Raw genomic sequence first — 23,067 nt, forward strand, 5'->3', positions numbered from 1 at the left:
AGTAAGATGATCATAGCCTTTTACCATTAAGCTGATCATTAGTTAATTTATGAAATACTGAAATGCAATTGAAAGAAGTTATTTTTATTTGGGTTATTTTGGTATGAGTAATCTGTGATGTGAGAGTAGGTTTCAGAACTCTCCTGCAGGAGAGTTAACAACTTGCACTATGTAGCTTTTATTTTTTTCATTTGTTTTTAAATGTGAATGCACATTCTCATGGCCTTGCACTGCTATTTGGGATGGACTTGAGGGGACACTCTTCTGGACCAGTGGAGATTAGGGGTCTGATTCTCCTCTCATTTACACTGATGTAAATTGGGAGCCATGCCATTGAAGCTAACGGAGCTGTTCTGGTCTAAAACTGAAAGGGGACTCAGACCCTAAGTGAAGAAAGAGAAGAGTGAGAGTATTGATACAGTACTTCCTGCTGGCTTATTCACTATAGTATTAACATCCTTCTGCTGGCAGAGTCTGGGGAACGTTTTGAAGCTGATACTATAAGTCCTTCTGTCTTGTCCCATTGCCTAGAATCGTGAGGCATATAATACAAACACAGTCATTCAAAATATATAGGAGGTTAATATTTGGGTTGTCAGTGTAATGCTATGGAGTGATCGAATAACTGATGCCCAGATCAGCTGGTCTGGTAGGATCCAGGGTTTGGTATTGGCCTTGGAGAAAAATCAGGCTAGACGGAACAGGGGGTTTGGTATATGCAAAAGTACTGCTCTAGTCAAGAGGACCTGATGCTGGATGATTTATTTTGGAGTGGGTGAAAAAGCAGAATAAATGCTAGTTTATTCTTATTTTATCCCCTTGGCTAGAAGGCCTTGACAAAGATAGTGTGTCTCAGAGGTTCTGAGGAACTATTGAACTATAACATTATAAGCATTTTCTACCATGCTTTTCACCATATTATCCGAGCCCTCTTCAGGTGAGATACGTCATTTACCCCTAGAAATTAGAACTCCCCATCTTTCTCTAGTCAGTTTCTTATAGTGATTATATGCTGGTGGTGTCTGAGTATGTATGATGTTCTATAATGAAGGGATGGGTAAACACATAAAACCTTAAATCACCTGCCTTGGTTGAAGAGAGCTCTTTTGAAATGAGATTTTGATTATAATGGTGAAAGGAGGGAAAAGATACTCCAGGCTTAAATGCTAGAGCCCTCTGCAAGCTAAAGAATTTTAATTGTGTGTTTACACACACACACACACAATATCCATAGTGTGTGATCTCTTTAAAGAGAGAAAATTGATTCCTGTATTTCAGTATTCAGAGAACATTAGCTTTCAGGATCAACCAAGCTGTGTCACTATTATTCAGTGGAGGAGGATTAGCACTGATGGACAGGAGGGGTTGAGAAAATCATGGTTACTGTGCATTTCATTTGAGAAATCTCTGCTAATTCTTTTGTTTGTGTTTTCAGTGTGTGAAACAAAATCTCCCTCAATGAGTGACTTTCTTACTGGACTGGAGAACTCAGGCTGGTTACGGCACATTAAAGCTGTAATGGATGCTGGAGTCTTTCTTGCTAAGGTATAACTTTCCCCAAGAGAAATTTATTTTTTTACACACGCGCGCACACACACACCCCTCCTCCTCCTGTTAGTAATGACAGCTGTGAAATAGTTGCCCAAGAGAAGTGGGGGAAGCCCCATTGTTTGGACACTTAACACTAGATTGGACTCTCTACCCGAAAATGTAGAAAATGAGCCTGCAATGGTAAAGACTTAGACTGGGAGACCTAACTGTCTCTTTGTGTGTGTCTTGTGACTATAATATAGTGTTTTCCTACATGGATTGAAACTGTGACCTATCCAGTATATTCCAACGAGCAACATTACCTACTGTTCATTTGTTCTCAATTTTATTTTACTTCAATTTGAATAATTAAAAAAGATGCCTAGGTGCCCTGATGTGTAATTAATGTTGCAAACAACTCATAACTTTTCTTAACACTTTCACTAGTTAGCAAAAATTGTGGTGTTCTAAGTGAGGGTTTTTCTGAGTGTGTTTGTCATCTCCTGTCACTATATGCTATATGGATGGCATAATTTTGAACTTTTAACACCGATCTCTTTTTCCATGGGCTATTGTAAGGCGCATGACTTTTCTTCTGATCAAGTGGAAGGAGCAAATTTGCTGCCGCAAACAGATCTTCAGTAACCGCAAAGGGAATGCAGGAAATGATTGGTAGAAATCAATTGCCTTGCATAAGTATTCTCTCTTCTCTGGGTTGCTCCATGGTGAATTCTTTTCTCTTTTTTTTTAAAAGAGGAATGATTTTGTATTAGTCTTCTGCTACCGGTACAAAGGAAGAGAGACACAAATATGGGAGGAAGTTGGGGTGATGATCTTCCTCTGTCCCCTAATTTTCCTTGAAAATTCCCAGTCCCAGGGTAGCGATAGGGTCAACTTTCCTCACTTACATCCTTCTTTAAGATTTCTTCCCCCATAATGCCCACAAGAAGTGTCAGCAACAAATACATATTATACGGATATGAATATACACATGCCAAGTAATTGCATGTTCATATTTCTGAAATCTGTGTCCTTCCTCATCCCGACTCTTCCTTGCTGTTTGTTACCTCCCACCAACTTGTGTAACATTTCAGGTTAAATTGAAAACTCTTAGAGGTGAGGGCCACATCTCTGTATTCTGTAATGTGCCGATTGGAAACTCTATTAAAGATAAATCAGACTTTGTGAGATGACGGGATTATGTTTAGTTACCACAACTACCAAGCTGTTAAATTGTGTTCTGTTTTATTCTCTTCTTGGCAGGCAGTGAAAGAAGAAAAAGCCAGTGTCTTAGTCCACTGCTCAGATGGGTGGGATCGTACAGCTCAGGTCTGTTCACTGGCTAGCCTCCTCTTAGACCCGTTTTATAGAACTTTTAAAGGACTCATGGTAAGAACAGATATGCTTTGGGTTTTAAAAATGAAGTATGCATTGTAGCGTTGTGAAGCGTTTGGAATGTAAACAAGCCCTGATTAAACACTTTAGATCAGTGTTTCTCAAAGCCTGTCTGCTGCTTGTTCAGGGAAAGCCCCTGGCAGGCCAGACTGGTTTGTTTACCTGCTGCATCCGCAGGTTCGGCTGATTGCGGCTCCCACTAGCCACTGTTCGCTGCTCCAGGCCAATGGGGGCTGCAGGAAGGGCAGCCAGCATGTCCCTTGGCCCCTGCTGCTTCCCGCAGCCCCCATTGGCCTGGAGCGGCAAATTCTTCTGATTCTGATCAGGACCACTGGGTGCTAATATAATATAAAAGACATTTTTTCATTTTTGTAACATCCAATATGTACCTTATGAATCATAAAAGTGTAGTCATTCCCAGGTGAATATAATACCCGAAAAAGATCCCGAAACCATTAAAACAAAATAATGTATTTGCCAAAGAAATACTGCATGTAGGTGTATGGGTATCTTCTGCTCTTTAAATCCCTGGATGACGACTTCTGGGCTGACTATGTAATATGGTCTAAAAAGGTATTCCTTTAAGGCACCGATTCATTTATTCAGTGCATCACTGTACATGTCCTTGCTAAGCTAATCCCATATATTTTCTTTGATAAGGGTTTTATGCAGGTTCATACTTTTCTAAAATAGAAACATCTCAATTAAGTAAACAAAAAAATCCAGCTTTAATTAAGGCCTGTACCATTTGATAGAATACTCCTTACAGTCCCATTTATATGTTTTTAAAAATAAAATTTTCAAGGTATTTTTGGGTCTCTTCAGAATGAAGTAGCTGTGTAGTGGAATAAACAGTGATGGTTCTAGCATATACCTCAAGAAAAATGTCCAGATGTCTGGTCTGTGGGGTTATGTTTTGAAAGGGTTTACTTGTCTCCTGGGGGTAGTAATGTATTTATTGAAATTAATTCTTATGTTAATAAAGCAAAATCACCAGCAAAGTGACAGCACAAAGATTCTCAATAAGATTCAGAATAACATCCTATCCCAGCAATAGTCTAATACTGGTGATGGAGGATTGTTCCAATTCCATAAATCATCTTATAATTTTCATCAACCTTTTTTGATAAATAGGCAGGGTACGACAGATACTATCCACTAAGCCTAGCTAGAAGAATTCTGTGGTATTGAGGCATCATTTCACTTTTTTCCAAGCAACTTAATAGTTTTTCATTTACTTTCTCTCTCTCTCTCTTTGAAACTGAAGGTTCTAATAGAAAAGGAATGGATTGCGATGGGCCACAAGTTCTCACACAGGTAAAAGCAGATTATACTCGGGGTGGTAACAGGAGGGAAGGGTTGAAGGTAAAATGCAACCTGTATGTGCTTAGAGTAAGGGGCATTTGCTCTTTTTGAATTGGAATCCTTAGGGTTCATCAACTCTTGGGTTTTGTGCATGTTTTCCTATATTCATTGATTTATAAAATGAGCAAATTATTTAATCTCTACACTTCCATTTCTCCATCTGTACAATGGGTTGATATTACATTGATACTGGGTGTGAAACAGTCACGTTTTGGAGGGGCTTTTTGCCTCTGATACCCTTCTGTGTTGACTGGGCTAGGGGCAAAACCCAACAAACATTTACAGAGTATTTGCAGCTTTAACTTCAGCTCACAATTCTAGTACTAACCAATTTAAGAGTTGCATTCCATGGGCTTATAAAAATGTTGCTCTCTAATTGATAATCCATTTGTACTGCATGGTAATTTAATTAACAAATGAAAAATACAGAGATTTACTTGGTCCAGACTAACACTAGGAAGAAATAGTCTGATTATTTTATCACATTAAATGGTGAAGAACTGAGGTTCTGTACTGAAGTGAACTTTGTTTAACAATTGTCTCAATATGAAAATACTCTTGTTTAATAGTGTAGTCAATAAATATTTTTTCTTAGAGTGAGACACACCTGAAGAAAAGCCCATTTAGAGATCCACATAACATTACCTTATAAGGACTTATCCAAAGATGAACTGCAGCCCAAACAAACATATCCCACAGTTCTTCCCTCTGTGGGAAGAACTGTTTTCACCTTGTGTTTTTCTAAGACCAGAAACTAAATGTGCCTTTCACCAGTATTGTAAAGGAAGGACAGCATAAAATTTAAATTACTTTTTGCACACTTTGTCAAGTTCTTAGGGAAGAGTGAAATTTCATCATCGCCTAGGAACATAGGATGAGATAGTTATTCTGCCCCTAGTCATGGCTGGTGCACGATGCTTCATGGGAAGGTGAATTTCTCCTTTGTAATTTGGTTAGCTGCATGATACTGTAGATGGAATGAAGGAGTTCAGGCTGTGACTTTGTCCCCTGAATGTATTCAGCTTGCTCTCTGTAGCAGGAGACCATGTTGCCATTAGCTTGGAAAAAATAGTACTGAACAATTTGTTTGCCCCAAGCAAACTTGCAAAAGTTGCTACTTGTTTCTGTAGAGTTGAAGGCAGTGTCCCTTTCCAACCCACTGGCTTTCCTGGCAGTGGTGGAATGTTCAGTGCCAGAGTAGGAGAACTGCCTGCTTTGCTAAACTGTTGTGAACCCTCCTTTGTTCTGGTCCTTTTGTTTCTGGATATACTAAAAGGAAAAATAATCCTTTCTTACCTAGAAAACATTTTGCAAAATTATATGAGGTGTTCTGAGCCTCATCTAAGCAATAATGTTCTTTGAATGATTGTCCGTATGGATTCCAGTCTTTGTGTGCAAGTTGGATTATTTTGGACAGCAATGTCTGCGAAGCCCTGCCTGTGCCCTAGGTCCTGCGCACCCTCCATCCAAGGGCATAAAGTGCAGAACAGGCCCAACTACGCCTCGGTTTTTTCTTACCGCCCATTGCAGGAAGATGGAACCCATGCAGTATCTGCCCTTTCCCAGAGCACTGTGGTAGTGAAGTTTTTCACATGCCTAGTCACCCATTGGCAAAATATATATTTTAATTAAATACATTTGTTAGTATAGAGTATGGAAAGATGTGGGTGGTACTAGCTTCATGGCAGAAACTAAATCACCAGTATTTAAGATCTGTCCCCTGTGTAATTCTTTGCCTATTAATGACGGGTTCTCCTATTGCCTATTCTGCACTGGAGATAGACACATCGCAGAACCGTGTTCTATTTGACACACTTTTTCCAAATGCACTCGGAGTAAGGGAAGCCTGTCTGAAGCTGTTCTTCCTTGAGATTGATACAAGATTCCTCAGACACTGAGGCCTGGTCTACACTACGGGGTTAAGTTGAATTTAGCTGCGTTAGGTCGATTTTAAAAATGACCGCATCCACACAACCAACCCCGTTCCGTCGACCTAAAGGGCTCTTAAAATCGACTTCTATACTCCTCCCCGATGAGGGGAGTAGCGCTAAAATCAACCTTGCTGGGTTGAATTTGGGGTAGTGCAGATGCAAATAGACAGTATTAGCCTCCAGGAGCTATCCCAGAGTGCTTCAATGTGGCCACTCTGGACAGCACTGTCATAAATATAAAGGGAAGGGTAAACCCCTTTGAAATCCCTCCTGGCCAGGGGAAAGCTCCTCTCACCCATAAAGGGTTAAGAAGCTAAAGGTAACCTCGCTGGCACCTGACCAAAATGACCAATGAGGAGACAAGATACTTTCAAAAGCTGGGAGAAGGGAGAGAAACAAAAGGTCTGTGTGTCTGTCTATATTCTGTCTTTGCCGGGGATAGACCAGGAATGGAGTCTTAGAACTTTTAGTAAGTTATCTAGCTAGGTACGTGTTAGATTATGATTTCTTTAAATGGCTGAGAAAAGAACTGTGCTGAATAGAATAACTATTTCTGTCTGTGTATCTTTTTTGTAACTTAAGGTTTTGCCTAGAGGGGTTCTCTATGTTTTGAATCTAATTACCCTGTAAGGTATCTACCATCCTGATTTTACAGGGGGGATTTCTTTATTTCTATTTACTTCTATTTTTATTAAAAGTCTTCTTGTAAGAAAACTGAATGCTTTTTCATTGTTTTCAGATCCAAGGGTTTGGGTCTGTGGTCACCTATGCAAATTGGTGAGGCTTTTTATCCAACATTTCTCAGGAAAGGGGGGGTGCAAGTGTTGGGAGGATTGTTCATTGTTCTTAAGATCCAAGGGTCTGGGTCTGTAGTTACCTAGGCAAATTGGTGAGGCTTTTTACCAAACCTTGTCCAGGAAGTGGGGTGCAAGGTTTTGGGAAGTATTTTGCGGGGAAAGACGTGTCCAAACAGCTCTTCCCCAGTAACCAGTATTAGTTTGGTGGTGGTAGCGGCCAATCCAAGGACAAAGGGTGGAATATTTTGTACCTTGGGGAAGTTTTGACCTAAGCTGGTAAAGATAAGCTTAGGAGTTTTTTCATGCAGGTCCCCACATCTGTACCCTAGCATTCAGAGTGGGGGAGGAACCTTGACAAGCACTTTGAACTCCGATGCACTAGCCAGGTACACAGGAAAAGCCCCGGGAACTTTTGAATTTCATTTCCTGTTTGGTCAGCATGGCGAGCTCAGCAGCACTCAGCAGCACAGGTGACCATGCAGTCCCAGAATCGCAAATGAGCTCCAGCATGGACCAAAAGGGAGACACTGGATCTGATTGCTATACAGGAAGAAGCATCTGTGCAGGCAGAACTCCGATCCAAAAGAAGAAATGCAAATATATTTGCCAAAATCTCATAGGGCATGTTGGACAGAGACTACACCGGGGACACACAGCAGTGCCGCGTGAAAGTTAAGGAGCTCAGGCAAGCCTACCAAAAGATAAAGGAGGCAAATGGTCACTCCGGGTCAGAGCCCCATACATGCTGCTTCTGTGAACAGCTGCATGGCATTCTAGCGGGGGACCCTACCACTACCCCACCACTGTCCGTGGACATCTGCAAGGGGGGAGTCTCACGCCACACAGAGGAGGATTTTGTGGAGGAGGAGGATGAAGAGGAGAATGCACAGCAGGCAAGTGGTGAATCCATTCTCCCCGGCAGCCAGGACCTTTTCATCACCCTGGAGCCAATACCCTCCCAAGGCGGGATCCCTGACCCTGAAGCCGGAGAAGGGACTTCTGGTGAGAGCACATTTGTAACTACAGTACAGGGTTTAAAAGCAATAGTGTTCATGGTCACCTGGTTGAAATAGGGGAATTTTTGTAAGGGAACAGTAAAAGGACCCCATTCATGCTGGGCTGTTTGCGCTTGGCTAAAACGGATCATCCCAGAGAATAGCCACGCGGCGGGGGGAGGGAGAGGTGTGAAGGGATCATCCTGGAGAATAGCCATGGGGTGGGGGGTAGGTGTGTGCTTCACATCTACCCGAATACTGCAGCCCCTTCTTTTAAATGTGAAACCCAACCCATTGCTTGCTCTGGGAAGGGAGGGTGCTGCAGTTTGAAACGTTCCCACATGTTGCAAAGGTGTAAGAAGCCAACTCAGTTTTACTCTCCCTTATCTCCCCCCAGGTGCAAATGTTTCTACTCTTCTCCCATCATCTCTGTCCCTGAGGTTATTGCAGATTAGAAGGTGGAAAAAAATGGACTTGCGATGACACATTTTCCGGGCTCATGCAGTCCTCCCACACTGATAGGGCACAGCTTAATGCATGGAGGCATTCAGTGGCAGAGGCCAGGAAAGAATTAAGTGAGCGCGAAGAATGGAGGCAGGATGCGATGCTGAGGCTAATGGGGGAGTAAACGGACATGATGAAGCATCTGTTGGAGCTGCAGGAAAGCCAACAAGAGCACAGACCCCCGCACTGCATCCACTGTATAACCGCCTACCTGCCCCATGTTCCATAGCCTCCTCACCCAGATGCCCAAGAACGTGGGGGTGGGGCCCTCTGGGCATCCAGCCACTCCACTCCAGAGGATGGCCCAAGCAAAAGAAGGCTGTCATTCCAACAGTTTGATTTTTAGTGTGGCTACAAAAAGCAATGTGGCCTTGTCCTTCCCTCCTTCTGCACTCCACCCAGGCTCCCTTGTCAGCTATCTCATTTTTTTTTTAATTAATAAAGAATGCATGGTTTCCAAACAATAGTTACTTTAATTTGAATGGGAGAGGCTGGTTGGCTTACAGGGAACTAAAATCAACAAAGGGGGTGGGTTTGCATCAAGGAAAAACATATACAACTGTCACACCGAAGCCTGGCCAGTCATGAAACTGGTTTTCAAAGCCTTTCTGATGCACAGTGTGCCTTACTGTGCTCTTTTGATCACCCTGGTGTCTGGCTGCTCAAAATTGGATGCCAGGTGATTTGCCTCAACCTCCCACCCTGCCATAAACATCTGCCCCTTACTCTCACAGCCATTATGGAGCACACAGCAAGCAGCAATAACAATGGGAATGTTGGTTGCGCAGAGGCCTGACCTAGTCAGCAAACAGCACCAGTGCACTTTTAAATGTCCAAAGGCACATTCTACTACCATTCTGCACTTGCTCAGCCTATAGTTGAACTGCTCCTTACTACTGTGCAGGCTGCTTGTGTAAGGCTTCATGAGCCATGGGAGCAAGGGGTAGGCTGGGTCCCCAAGGATAACTACTGGCATTTCAACGTCCCCAAGGGTAATTTTCTGGTCTGGGAAGTAAGTCCCTTGTGATCCACCAGTGCTTGCAACACCATTGAGAAGTACCCCTTGCAGTTTATGTACTGGTTGGCAAGGTGGTCTGGTGCCAAGAAGGGGATTTGCGTTCCGTCTATCACCCCACCACAGTTAGGGAACCCCATTGCAGCAAAGCCATCCAGCATGACCTGCACATTTCCCTTGATAACTGAATGTCAGTGACTGCATTGGCTACTTGGATCACAGCAGCCCCCACAGTAGACTTGCCCACTCCAAATTGATTCCCGACTGACGGGTAGCAGTTAGGCGTTGCAAGCTTCCACTGGGCTATTGCCACTTGCTTCTCAACTGTCAGGGCAGCTCTCATCTTGGTATTTCTGCACTTCAGGGTGGGGGAAAGCAACTAACAGAGTTCCAGGAAAGTGGCCTTGCGCATGCGAAAGTTTTGCAGCCACAGGGAATCGTCCCATACCTGCAACACTGTGGGGTCCCACCAGTCTGTGTTTGTTTGCCAGGGCCAGAATCGGCGTTCCACTGTATTAACTAGCCCCACTGTTGCCATGCTGTCCCAATTGCCACAGCCCGTGCTTTCAGAAACGTCTGTGTCCATGTCCTCATCAAAATCCTCCTCGTGCTGGTGTCTCTTAGCCTGGTTCTGCATGGACTCCAGGATAATGTGCGAGGTGTTTACAAATGTCACAACAGCAGCGGTGATGGGAGCTGAGTGGGCTCCATGCTTGCCGTGGCATTGGTCTGCAGGAGAGCAGAGTTGCAGCAGAAGCAGTGGATGATGACGGTTAGCAGTCCTACTGCACCGTCTGCTGACAACAGCACACAGGACAAAACAGCAGCAGTGACAGTGAGCTGAGCTGAGCGGGCTTCATGCTTGACCTGGTATGGTGTCTGCACGGAAAAAAGGCACGAAACAATTGTCTGACATTGCTTTCACGGAGGGAGGGGCGACTGATGACATGTACCCAAAACCACCCGCAGCAATGTTTTTGCCCCATCAGGCATTGGGAGCTTAACCCAGAATTCCAATGGGCAGCGGAGACTGCAGGAACTGTGGGATAACTACCCACGGTGCACCGATCCATAAGTCGATGCTAGCCATGGCAGTGAGGATGCACTCCAACTTAATGCGCTTAGTGTGGACATACACAATCAACTGTATAAAATCGATTTCTAAAAATCGACTTCTATAAGATGGACCTAATTTCATAATGTAGACATACCCTGAGAGGAGGGCTGTCGCTAGGCCTCAGCCATTTGGTCAGTCTCTCTCTCTCTGTTAGTGTCCTGGTGAACCGAGATTGCACCTTGAACTCCTGGGGCACCTGTACCTAGAGGCCCCATTTGTCTGCCACTACCACTCCAGAGATGAGCCAAGGCACACGTCACCATCTTTGGCACCTAGCAAACTGAGACATGAGTCATCAGATTCACAATACAGACTCATTTGTCAAGACCTTTCCAGTGTACTGGTATCAACCTCCAAGACAGGACATGTGATCCCCACTAAATTGGTGGACTCTGCTTCCCTCAGTACCAAATGCCTCGGTTATGTGTTACCCAGAACGTTCCAACCTCAGTACTAATTACCTTGACAGTACTCTGTACCTCGGCACCTAAACTATACATGATATAGAGTGACTTACTGGCATCACTTCTCCTAAAGATTTACTCTTTCTCCAGGTCACATGATGGTCAGAGTGTTTCTCTTATTGTTGAATGTTATAGGATGCAACCTTGTAGCTTTCTTTCTAACTCTCCAGGTGTGGCCATCTCGATGGTGATGCAAAGGAAGTGTCCCCTGTCTTCACTCAGTTTGCTGAATGTGTCTGGCAACTCATGCAGCAGTTTCCCTGTGCATTTGAATTCAATGAGCGGTTCCTCCTCGAAATCCATGACCATGTCTACTCCTGCCAGTTTGGCAACTTCCTTGGGACTTGCCATAGGGAACGGGAGGCTCTGAAGTGAGTTGGCAGTTCATGGGACAAAGGTCTGGAAGTCTCTCTAAACTCTTTTTTAAGAAATTTAATTGGAAAGGTAATCAAGGTTAAGGGATAAATTCTCTTAATTCTTGCAGGTGCTCTGCAGTGTGAAAGACTTAATCTCATCTATTGAGGAATGTATCCCCAAAACTCTGTTTTAAATAGCAACTCCACAGTAACTTGCAGGTGTCAATTTATTGCCCTTCACTTTACTCCCTCCATTGTCTAATTTAATTTATCAGCTCCCTAGGGCTTGGACTGGGGTATGTCTGTGTTTGGTGCACTAATTGCACTATAGAAAGGATAAATATCTTCTATGCAGTCCTACTCACATCTTGAACAGTGCAGCTAGCATTATACTTATACCGTTCGTAACTGTTAGTGATTCAATTTTTTTGTAATTGACAGGATCTTTGAGAAGACCCATTCCCTCTGGCCTTTCCTATTACAGAAGAAGCAGGAGTTCAGGAATCCTCTGTATAAGGGATTCACAGCTTACAAGGAGCTTAAGCCAAACACTCTACCTTTCAGTTTCCAGTAAGTCACTTACTGGAGGAGGGATACTTTTTTTTTTCACAGGAATGGAAGTGATAACTAAAATGCCTTGCCATGTGTCCTGGCATGAGTCACTTGACTTCTGCGTGCCTCCATTTCCTCGTCTGTAAAATGAGGATAACCATGCTTTCCAACTAGTAAAGCAGTTTGAAATTAATAGGTATCTACTAAATAAGTGCAAGTACTATTATTTTAAATATTTGATCTCCGGGTAGCCGCCTCCCTGTTACAGGAAAAAAATAAGAATAAAATATATGCCACTTCAGCTCTGAGAGCTTTCCTTAGAGAGAGTGGACACATTATTGTTAAAAATAGTGCCTCCTTATATATATATATATTTTTTTAAAACAGGGACCTTTTTGTGTTAAAGTGCTGCTGATACACACAAGTATGCTGTTGCTGCTGAAATTATTATAAAATCTAATGGATTTTTATTATTTATTTATGCTGCTTGTTTTTCATCTTTATTTGCCTTGGGCACTACTGTACAATTGCATTGGTCAATTTCACTTCCTGTTTCTCAGTCACTAGTGCACAATGCTGTTTCAATCCACAAATCTCAAAGTGCTAAGTATTACTGAAGAGTCAAGGTACTTTGGAAATGAGGGTATAGATGGAAAAAGTTAAAGGTATGTACATTAATTGAATTGTCAAAGCTCACAGTGCAATCCATTGCAGAGCAAACTTGGGTCTCCTCCTTGTCTGGTACCCTATCCTCTGGACCATGTTGGGCATGGTGAAGAATATGTAGATCCTCAGAACTTTTTATTTAGCCCTTCTAAAACTTCATGAAAACTTGTCTATTCCTATTAAGTTTTATAAAACCTAGGATTTTAGGTTTTTAAGTAAACGTGGAGCCTGAACTAGTGGAAAATCTCTTCTTTAAACAGGAACAACAATTGCTCCCTGTCACAAGCAACAAAGTACAGCAGATCTTTTAATTCCCTTTCCTTCTGTCCTTGAGGTTCTGGTGCGGAATGTATAACCGCTTTGACAAAGGGATGCATCCAAAGCAGTCTGTGTTGGACCATCTCCTCAACTGCATGAGCCAGAAGATAAAGTTGGAGGACAATGCAACTGACCTGGAAAACGTGAGTCCTGCACGTGGATAATGTACAAAACTGCATGATGATCTGAGCAAATGTGTCTGAGACTAGGATAGTGGCACCATGTATCTCTAGGTAACTGGTGCAAATCCAGCGCACGTTGGAATCCCAACACTTGTTTGAATATATCTAGGTAATTGACACATACAACCCGATTATAATTGACTCCCTCATATCAGAGGGACCAAAGAGTAAATGGGTCACATTCTCTTCCCCCCGTAGAGTGGCCACTCCTGAACAGGGTTGAGGTACATGGGAGAAGCTAGCACTGTTGCTGCGTGTGCTGTGCCACCCCTGAAGAACAAAGCACTAAAATCTCTCATATAATTAATCCATCTCCTTTCACCAGTAACAAAAGAAAATTTTGCTACATATAGAAGTGTTTTTTTCTTTGACCTGTTGTACAGAGAAAAATGAGGATGCAAATTCACAAGGCAGCAAAAATAGTGTAGATCCACTGTTTAAGATCTGTAGCTTGTACATAGATATCTCTGTTCTATACAGCCTACAGAAAAGAGCAGTGTGGCTTTTAATTGCTAAATTGCAAAATTCTATGCTTATGATTTCATTTCTGTACACATGACTAGACATCTAAAAATAGACTAGTGAGGTGGTGTTTGAGTCCTTTGTTAGATTAGTATGAATACTGAAAATTGTAGAATTGCTAGCTCGAACACAGTGTTTTAAGAAAAGCCATTTTCCTGATACTCTTACAAATGCTATGTTGCATACAGATTATGCATAAAATATTAGAGTGCTTATTGCAAAAGAGGCATTGACCTAGGAGATGCAGTGCTCAGGAACTGGTGGATATGAGTCTTTTCGAGACTATTAACATTTGTTCATCATAAAGCCCTGGTGTCAGGGTGTCTCATCTTTTGTTAATCTTTTTCACTAATTCCTTTCTGCTGGTATAGAAGCTGCCCTTCCTAGATGGTCCCCTGCCAGATGAAGTTTGCTCCTTATCTAAAATTGTTAATGCCTCAGTTGAGTCTTCGAAAACCCCAATGCTGAACACTCCCCAGGATTACGAAAGTGAACCACCTGCTCTGTTGACCAATGGTGCCATAGTGGAAGAAGTCAGCATCATGCCTGATCAGGACCAAAGGAACAAAGAGAACCTTGCTAATCACCATGTCCTTCCTGACCTTAACAGCACCACGGAAGTTATAGAATCGGACGCTAAAAAAGAGAAGCTGCAGCACCAGTGATTAGTTCTTATAGTGTAGTCTGTGTGAGCCATGCAAATGTGGCAGTAAGGTATGCAAAATCTGTGCCCTGTGAAGGCATAGCTGCCTCGACCATGTACAGCCAAGTGTTAATGTGTGTGTGTGGAGGGGCTGTTCTTTGTGAGGTGTGTGAACAACCTAGAGAAGGGATTTTACCTTAGTTTGGGTTGCATCACCACAGATTAAAAAGACGAATGTGCATGCAGAGCTGCCTAGAAGGCTATCTTGACTGAGAGTATAAACCTCACTTTCCAGTGAAAATGTGGTCTCTCCTACCAGGTTTTAAAGTTGACTTCCATTACTGGGTTTTCAGAGTATAAAGATGCTTTTGGTCACTTTGATATGGAGGGTTAAAAGCCACACAGTATTTATAACTGGGGTAAAAGAGATGTGCTTTGGGTTTTGGCAATGAAAGGATGTAAATGCCATTTTAGTTCACCTTAAAATGTGGATATGCTAAAAAGGCTTTTCTTAGCTGTTTAATGATGCTCTGCATGGAATCCTACAGTGTAGCAGAGGCTGATTAATTATTTTCATTTCCTTTGCACATTTGTAAGGAACTGTGCCTTTTTTTTATTGAGACCATCTTAATGTCCAACCGCGACAATGTAATTTTTATTATTGTAATATGCAGGTTTAGTACATGATTCTTTTGTGGTCAGTGTTTTTAAAACTCCGTTTTGTATATGTCCTGCTGCCAACTTGCCTAGGATCTCAGATGGTCACCTGAGTCACTGGCTTTTCTTTACTCCCACATGTTTAAGAATATCCTATCCCTATTTGATTTAATGTACTTGAACCACACAAAAACATACTGTAGTATTTGCATTTGACAGTGGTGAAGAAGTTTCCCCTAAAATCCTGTGAGTTACAAACCAGAAAGGAGGGAAATGTTTAAATTTACCCCAGAACTTTTCTTGTTTTATCCTGCCAACGTGGGTCTTGCAACAAGGGGATAACTTTTTGTTCTGACCTAGAAATGTGCTTTCTCTCAAACCTAGAAACAAGGCAGCAACAACAAATGCAATGTATTTCTGTTATTAAAAACGAAGGCTAAAAATGATCGCCTCACAGCACATCCTAAGTGCCAATTGAGAATGTAATAGTTGATCTTAAAACATGAATGCAAATTCTGCTCACTTTGCATTCCATTTCCAGTTAAGACATTCAAACTCATTTCCCCCTCCTCCTTTAAAATGAAACAAACATTTCATTAATTTCAGTAACAGTTGCAGGTGCTCAGCATCTCTCATGATCAAGTCCATTATACACAAAATACTATGTATCAGCTCCCGTTCTGTTAAAGCCAAAGAGGGATGATCCCACTGCTCATAGTCTCCATTCTCACTGGCCTACCTTTCAGTAATTTGCATTCAGACAGTCAACTTTTTAAAAAGATTTTTGCTTTAGACCATGATAATAAGCAGCACCTCTTATGACAGTGGACTTTTTGATTTTGTAAAACAGGTGAAAAATGTTATTGGGGATTGTCATCTTGTTTGGGGGGCTGGGAGGGAGAAGGAGAGGAAATCTCCCTGGGTTATAATTCTGGCTGAGTCATGGACTCACTGTGGTGTTTGCCAAGTACTTGACTTCCTTAAATCTCAGTAAATTCAGCTGGAGAAATTGGGTAAAAACACACACACACAAAACCCAGCAATAAGAAGAAACAGGTGTTCCATCAGTACTGAACTTTTCTGGGGAAATATATTACAAAAAAGAAAATATCTCTGAGGTTTCAAATGGCCTCTTGTGTATATTCAGTTGTCCTGAAAATATTTCTGCTTCCTCTGGTTCAAGTTTTAGAATTTGTACTGGTCTTGAAACCCAGTTTTAGATTTATGGAAACCTAATTCAAATAGGAATGTTTTCAAAGTTTTAAAAAAATATATTATTTCAATAAATAGTTCAGACATTCCCCTGTGGTAATATGAAATGCAGCAGCCCTCCTTGTAGAGCATACAACCTGAATGTGAAACTGACTACAGGCTATTTTTAGTGTTCAAACTGATCAATGTGTAGAGACTGGGGAAGTAAAACTATGTAAATAGTAAGAAGGAAACTAGCTCTGGTTTTATGCTGACTGTATTACTCTCAGTATCTTGTTTGCAGTTTGGGCAAGAAAATATCCTGTTATGGGTCACAATATACATAATGCAAAAAGGTGAATGGCAGAGAATGTATAGTGCCTAAAATGGCAATGAGGACAAGCCTTTTAAGTCTTTTCTTTTTTTTTCTTCATTTGTGGATTTTTCAGTTTTTAAAGCAAGCTGGTTTTAGTCTGATTTAAAAATAAAAATATTTGTTTTCAGGATATGAGGGAGATAGTTACATAGTATCTAAACGGTTTAAACACTGTAATAAGCACATCAGATACAGAACTCTGATGGTGAAAGGATCTGTTAAGGACAAAAAAGCCACTCTTCTACATATGTTAAGTTATGGTATACACCAGAAATATTGCATCATTTAAATGATTATGAATTTAATATCTTGGTGTTTAGTTTAACACTTCTAAATGCATTATTTCTGTGGCAATGAATCTCACATCTCAAGAGAAGAAAATCCACTCTTGAATCCCTCTGCCTTAAAAAGAAAAGGGCTCTGCCCAACTCCTAAAATCAAAACTAACCTGTATGCTAACCTCTTTTTTCATGTTTGCCACACTAACATAGTTGTTTTACGTTTAAAGGAAACACCTTTAGTCTTAGTCTGTTGGTCCAGAATTCTAAGTGTATGCCTGGCTCAAAATGCTTTTTTAGATTTCTATGAAAACTGTATTTTAATGGGAACTTCTTTTCCTTCTGCCTCTCCGCAACAGTTTCCATAAGAGATTAATTTCACATTGGCAGTTTTAGCTGGTTGAGCCCTTCTCAAAAGGATCAATAGATGTAGCTTGTCTTTCCTTTCTGGACAGGAGCAAATGGGTATTAAACCCTACATAGGCCTTCCTGAAATTGAGAACTTTTAAATTGCACATGAGGCTAGTAGAGGTACTCTTCAGGACCAATTATATTAAACTTCAACACTCTTCTATGTGATCTTTAATGAAAATTGTGTACAGTGCTGTGTGTATAAAAACAATTTCCACTGACTACTGTTGGATTTAGCCATACCATTAATTTTTGTACAAAAGCGTTTTGCAAAATGTTTTTATAAAGTCTTCATACAGTACCTTGTCTTCTAAACCATCCATAGATTTGTTTTTTAAAAAAGATACATTGTGACCTTTATTATATCTAGAACAATCTGACATTTTGACCTTTTTGCAAATCCCTTGTACTCTTGCCTTGACCATTGGTATGTGCATGGAGCTCTGGCAGGGTTACTCTACGCACTGAGCGTGATCTTTGCATTTAATCTTGTTTCTGATTTCAGTAACAAAACTGTGCATGGCTGTAAATCTTCAAAACGTAAAACTCAACGAAAAAGGGAAACTGTTTACAACAAAGTTCATCTTGTTAAGATGTATGTTTGTACAATTAGAGCGTGTATCAGAAATCATTTGTACTACAGTGCTAATCAGAGTGCAGTAAAGTAGTAGTCATGGGAATGATTCCATAGTTTCTTGGGATACCGTAACATTGTTGGACTATCTGAAGACCAGCTAGTTAGAAGCTTTTCATTCAAGAGGAAGATTTTCTGTTTCAGAAATAAAAGGCAGTTGAAAGCACTGTAGCATGTCCTCTGGACTCCTATCGACTAGCATTGGCTTCCTGCTGTTGCTTTCAAAATGGTTGTAGAAGCCTATGTTCTGTTTATAATGTCCTGCCTGCTGATAAGATGTTGAGTGATTTGATTATAGGGCCACTACTAGTGTAACAGGAAATCTAAAAACTGTTACGAAGCAGTTGTCTTAAATCCACCTTATAGGAGACAAACTACTGTAAGTTATTTATCCAGAGTCAGTGGCCTGCATGTATTGGGTCAAGACTACTTTTGTCTGGAGCTGTAAACAGAACAGTGTTACATGCCTCTTTCCATTCTGACTTGTATAACTGGGAAATGCGCTGTTTCAAGTGGGTGGTGTCTTGTTGGTATAAATGTTTTCTCTCCTGGAGGTTTTTTTTGTGTTTGAATTAGAAATTCTAATGATTGCACATCTGTATATAGTCTCTCACTTCACATGCTACAATTGATAGTGTTACAATGTGTGTGGGTATCTGGTTGTAAAATGTATTGGTCCTAAGGAAGCTGTCGATACTCTAACATGCTTTAGAGGTTGAGATGGAAGAGGTGCAATATGGCTTTATTTTTTTCACATTCTTCAGAATATTTTAATGAGCTTCATAATGCTGGAATCTTAAATTATGCTTTGTCTTGCAAAATTGTTCTCTACAGTGGTACTCTCTCCACTGCTTGGCAGAAAAAAGGGAATGTTTAATTGGGTCACAGCTGCTGTAGTTCTAGTTGGCCCTTTTTAGAGTAAATAAAACACGGTTTATGCACTCTTTCCCATGGCATTGTCTAGCTGCAGTGTATTTCAGCTGTAAGGGAATTCCATCCATAAAATGCATAGGAAAAAATACTCTTCGAGTGGGAAGAGGGTGAATATGAGTGCTTGCTGGTTTTGCTCTCCATTCCTCCTGACTAGGGAAGGAGACTGCTAGTAATAGCTGGACATTTTTGGTTTTTTTTAACTTTTATGGGTCCAATTCCACAAGGTGTAGAGTGCCTCCTGGATATGCTTGCTACATTCAATGCCTAATGATATTCACAGGGAGCTGAGAGAGTTTGGCACATTGCAGGATCATGACCTATACAATTGCCTTTTTGCATTTGAACTGACTCTCGGTCACAGATGGAGGTACACTTTGGACCCAGTCCTCTGAGGTGCTTAGTACTTCCTGTTCCCACTGAGGTCAGTGAGCATTGGGCACTGTGCACCTTGCAGGATCAGACCCCATTCAGGAACAGTTGGTCTTCCAGTCAAGTTTTAGAGCTGGTGACTTATGCAATAAATTAATAAAAAATCTGGTTTTTGATACTATTCAATAAGAAATATATGGGGGATGACCATTAAGATGGGGCTGGAAGCAAAAAAAAAAATTTTTTTTTTTTTCATTTTTAATCTCCTCTCTCCCCTCCACCCCCAATTTGCAATGAGTGACCAGATTCTTTGTGTGGAAATTACTAATGCACATTGTGAATCAGAAGCCGATCCTTTTTTACCTTCTGATCCCATGACATGCAGGCACATGGGTTCTGCTGGGGAAAGCCCTCTCCGAATGTAATAGTTTTGCTTTAATTAAAATACTTTACATCACTCAATTAACACAATTAAGCAAATTCGCACAACAGGCAGTGTTAAAACCCTTGGTTTCCTAAATATCTGTAGTATTAATGGTACCCAACTCAGTACCAATTGCAGTCAGTGTGATTTGTTAGGTTAAGTATTAAAACCACACGTGCTGCTGCATCCGTTGGTGTCTTCAAACTGCAAAAGCAATGCAGAAAGATGAGGTTAAAATGTTTGGCCTATGTCTTTTCTCATACCATTCCTTCATGTGTATATAGGCATCTGTATTACTGTAGTAGTGTACTAACGGTGCACTTCATAGCACTGGATCTAGTCATCTGTAAACAGAGCACAAGAAATACTTTTCTCTTATACTAGCCATGAGCTGGTCTTTGTAGGAACTTCTCTAAAATTCTGTGTTTTAGTCAGCTCAAACCTTTAAATGTTTTTGCTATTTCTGTAAGTCGGCTGGTATTTTGTCTTTAATGTACTTCTTGAGGGACAGTTGTATAAAAATGTGTATGATTAAAGCCCATGTGCTGTTTTCCTTGAAGCTGCATATGTGTAATCAGCTGCGTTGATTCACTGCTGAACGTTTTTTGTACCATGTCTAGAGCAGCACTGTGTTCTTGTCTCAAACGGCATTTGGTTGGCACTTCATTTTGCATTACAATTTTATTTTTATTTCCTACAAAAATAAAATGAAAGTCTTTGCATTTTTAAGGTAAAGGTTTGTGTGATGTTTCTCTCTTTGGTCAGTTTTTTTAGCTTGTGAATTCCTGCCGTGTGTGAAAATTTAAAATATTAAAATGCCAAATCAATGCAGACGGCTAGAAATCACAAACGTTACCTTAACTAGAGTGTGATTTCCCTCCCTATTCCTCGCCCCCGCTCATGCTGACTAGTACATCACTCCACAAGCAGTCCACTGGCTTCAGTGGCACTTACTTGCAGAATAAGGCACTACTCAATGTCAATAGAGGTCTCAGTCTGATCTGTGGTGAATGATACTAATGAAACACAATTAACCATCACAATACATGCTGTCCATATTTTCATGCTATCCCAGAGTGATGCTCAGCTTTCCTCTCCATATATTAGAAGGAAACACACTTTTCCTCCATCAAAAACAACCTTCCCTTGACACAAATGACTCCCTAGAAAATGGCATTCGGATGACTTTCAGCAAATTTTTAGTAGCAGCTCTCTAAACTCTGGTCTTGTCCCATCGTGGCAGCTCATTTCCCTGGATCTCATTGTAAAACAAGTCTCTTTAAGAAATGTTGTATTTCTGCTCAAAGCACTAGAGGTTTGATCCTGCAACAACTGGAGTCCGCCTTCCCAGTTCCACAGGGCCTGGATCTCTGAATAGCAGTTCTTCTGTCAGTTGCGGTGTATTGCTCCAGTGGCCACTGTTCAGTGATAGGTTTCAGAGTAACAGCCGTGTTAGTCTGTATTCGCAAAAAGAAAAGGAGTACTTGTGGCACCTTAGAGACATGAGCTTTCGTGAGCTACAGCTCACTTCATCGGATGCATACCGTGGAAATTGCAGCAGACTTTATATACACAGAGAATATGAAACAATACCTCCTCCCACCCCAGCAGGACAGTGGGGTGGGAGGAGGTATTGTTTCATATTCTCTGTGTATATATAAAGTCTGCTGCAGTTTCCACGGTATGCATCCGATGAAGTGAGCTGTAGCTCACGAAAGCTCATGCTCAAATAAATTGGTTAGTCTCTAAGGTGCCACAAGTACTCCTTTTCTTTTTTTGTTCAGTGATAGCTGAACTGGTGTATTTGAACAGATTTGGACATCAGTTTGTGTATAACATTTGGAATCTTTCTGATGGAGGTGCTATTTACAGATAATTATATCGACTCCTTTTTAAATTTTAAATCCAGTATGGGCTCTAGGGCTTTTTCCGTCCTCAGTTTCCAGCCCACAATTTTTGCCTTGCTGTCCTAGGCAAGAATCCTGTATAATAGCCAGTGCCTCTTAAATTCTCTCCACAGTTGTGTAAGCTTCTGTAGCTTTCTGCAGATACCAACTTTCTTTCCATCCCTACTGTGTTGTCTGCAGATTCACACTTCTTCACCTGCTGTTTTTCCTTATCAAGTAGTTACTATTTTCTTTCTGAAAAGAGATTTCTGAACTTAGGGTTTCTGAAACCTGAGATGCATTTAAATCTTAGAAACTGCTGCTTTGGATGAAGCTAATGACACTGCTTTAATTGAACAGCCCTTCTTAAATTCCAAGAATCCTAGAAATAAGAAGTAGAAAAGCCTTAAGTCAGTTAGTCCATTTTCTTTCAGACACATACATTCCGCAGGGGCAGTGTAGGACTATTCTCTGTAGAACATCCTCCAGAGTTTTGTCCAGTATAGTTTTAAATTACTTGAGCAATGAAACTTCCACAAGGTCATAAATAAAATCACACCGGCATGCAAACTTTTTTGCGGGCATGTTAAAATTTGTTAATTTGTGGCAGATATTAGTAGAACATATAGTAACAAGCAATGGGCGTGGTTAAGAAACAGCAAAGTTTGTGTATTGTGGGATCCTACTTAAAGATCAGTTTTTCTTTAAGTAGAAGATTGGAACCGTAGAAGATTGCTGGCCTCAAACACTCTTTTTTTTTTTTTTTTTTTGGTTTATAAAACCTGGCCTTCAAAAAGTGGATTTTGTCTTTCATGCTATTTAAAAATCTACCCCCTTTGGAATTGTTCCAATTTTATTTATATGACAGTTTTCAAATATTTTATTCAACTTTAACAGAAATGGATACAAATGAAATGAGGCGGAACATTCAGTTAACTTGCTGATCAAAAAATCTTGACAGATGTTCCATTAGTGAGTACAATTATAGCCCCCTAAATTTATGTGGAAAACAGGATCAGAATCTGAGAGAGATAAAAGAATACATCACTTAAATCCAGACTTTTAAAGGTAGTTGCAACACCTAATTGATTGAGGAGCCTAACCCTCATTTACAAAAGGGATTTTAGTACTTCGCCTAAATCCCATTGAGCACAGCAGCATATAAATACCTTTTAAAATCTGGACCATAGTCCTTATTTAATGCTTTTCAACGATAGATCTCAAAGCACCTTACAAAGGTAGGTAATTTTATCCCCATTTCACAGATGGGGAAACTGAGGCACAGATATGAGATTATTTCCCCATGGAGATACAGCAGGTCATCAGCAGAGCTGGGGACAGAACTCTGGTCTCTAGCCATTAACTAGGTCATGCTGCCTCAAAGAAACACAAGTATGAGTGTGAATTGCCTCAACATAGTCCTGCCACCCCAGTCAAAGACGCTGGCTAAAGAGAAATGCCAAAGGTAGATGATTCTCAGAAATGTGCCCAAGGCCACTTTGTGTTAACCAGCCCAATGGTTAACCCAAATGATCAATGGTATCAACTGCTGTATG

At 41.0% G+C, this 23,067-nt stretch overlaps 1 protein-coding gene across 3 annotated transcripts in view; it reads left to right on the forward strand.

The window, feature by feature from the left end:
- The window catches only part of MTMR8 (myotubularin related protein 8), a 38,684-nt gene extending 18,330 nt beyond the window's left edge, over positions 1–20,354 (forward strand). For 2 of the 3 annotated variants that reach the window (XM_077825739.1, XM_077825742.1), the window contains 7 exons: positions 1,436–1,545; positions 2,794–2,919; positions 4,193–4,242; positions 11,284–11,484; positions 11,911–12,039; positions 13,022–13,148; positions 14,081–20,354. In XM_077825739.1, the coding sequence (XP_077681865.1) occupies positions 1,436–1,545; positions 2,794–2,919; positions 4,193–4,242; positions 11,284–11,484; positions 11,911–12,039; positions 13,022–13,148; positions 14,081–14,374 (1,037 nt within the window). In that variant the 3' untranslated portion in view covers positions 14,375–20,354. The remainder of the gene's footprint in view (positions 1–1,435; positions 1,546–2,793; positions 2,920–4,192; positions 4,243–11,283; positions 11,485–11,910; positions 12,040–13,021; positions 13,149–14,080) is intronic. The other variant, XM_077825741.1, reaches the window with a different exon arrangement.
- Positions 20,355–23,067: the final 2,713 nt, after the last annotated feature.

This window comes from Eretmochelys imbricata, chromosome 9, assembly GCF_965152235.1.
Source record: "Eretmochelys imbricata isolate rEreImb1 chromosome 9, rEreImb1.hap1, whole genome shotgun sequence".
In the NCBI taxonomy this organism is placed as follows: domain Eukaryota; kingdom Metazoa; phylum Chordata; order Testudines; family Cheloniidae; genus Eretmochelys; species Eretmochelys imbricata.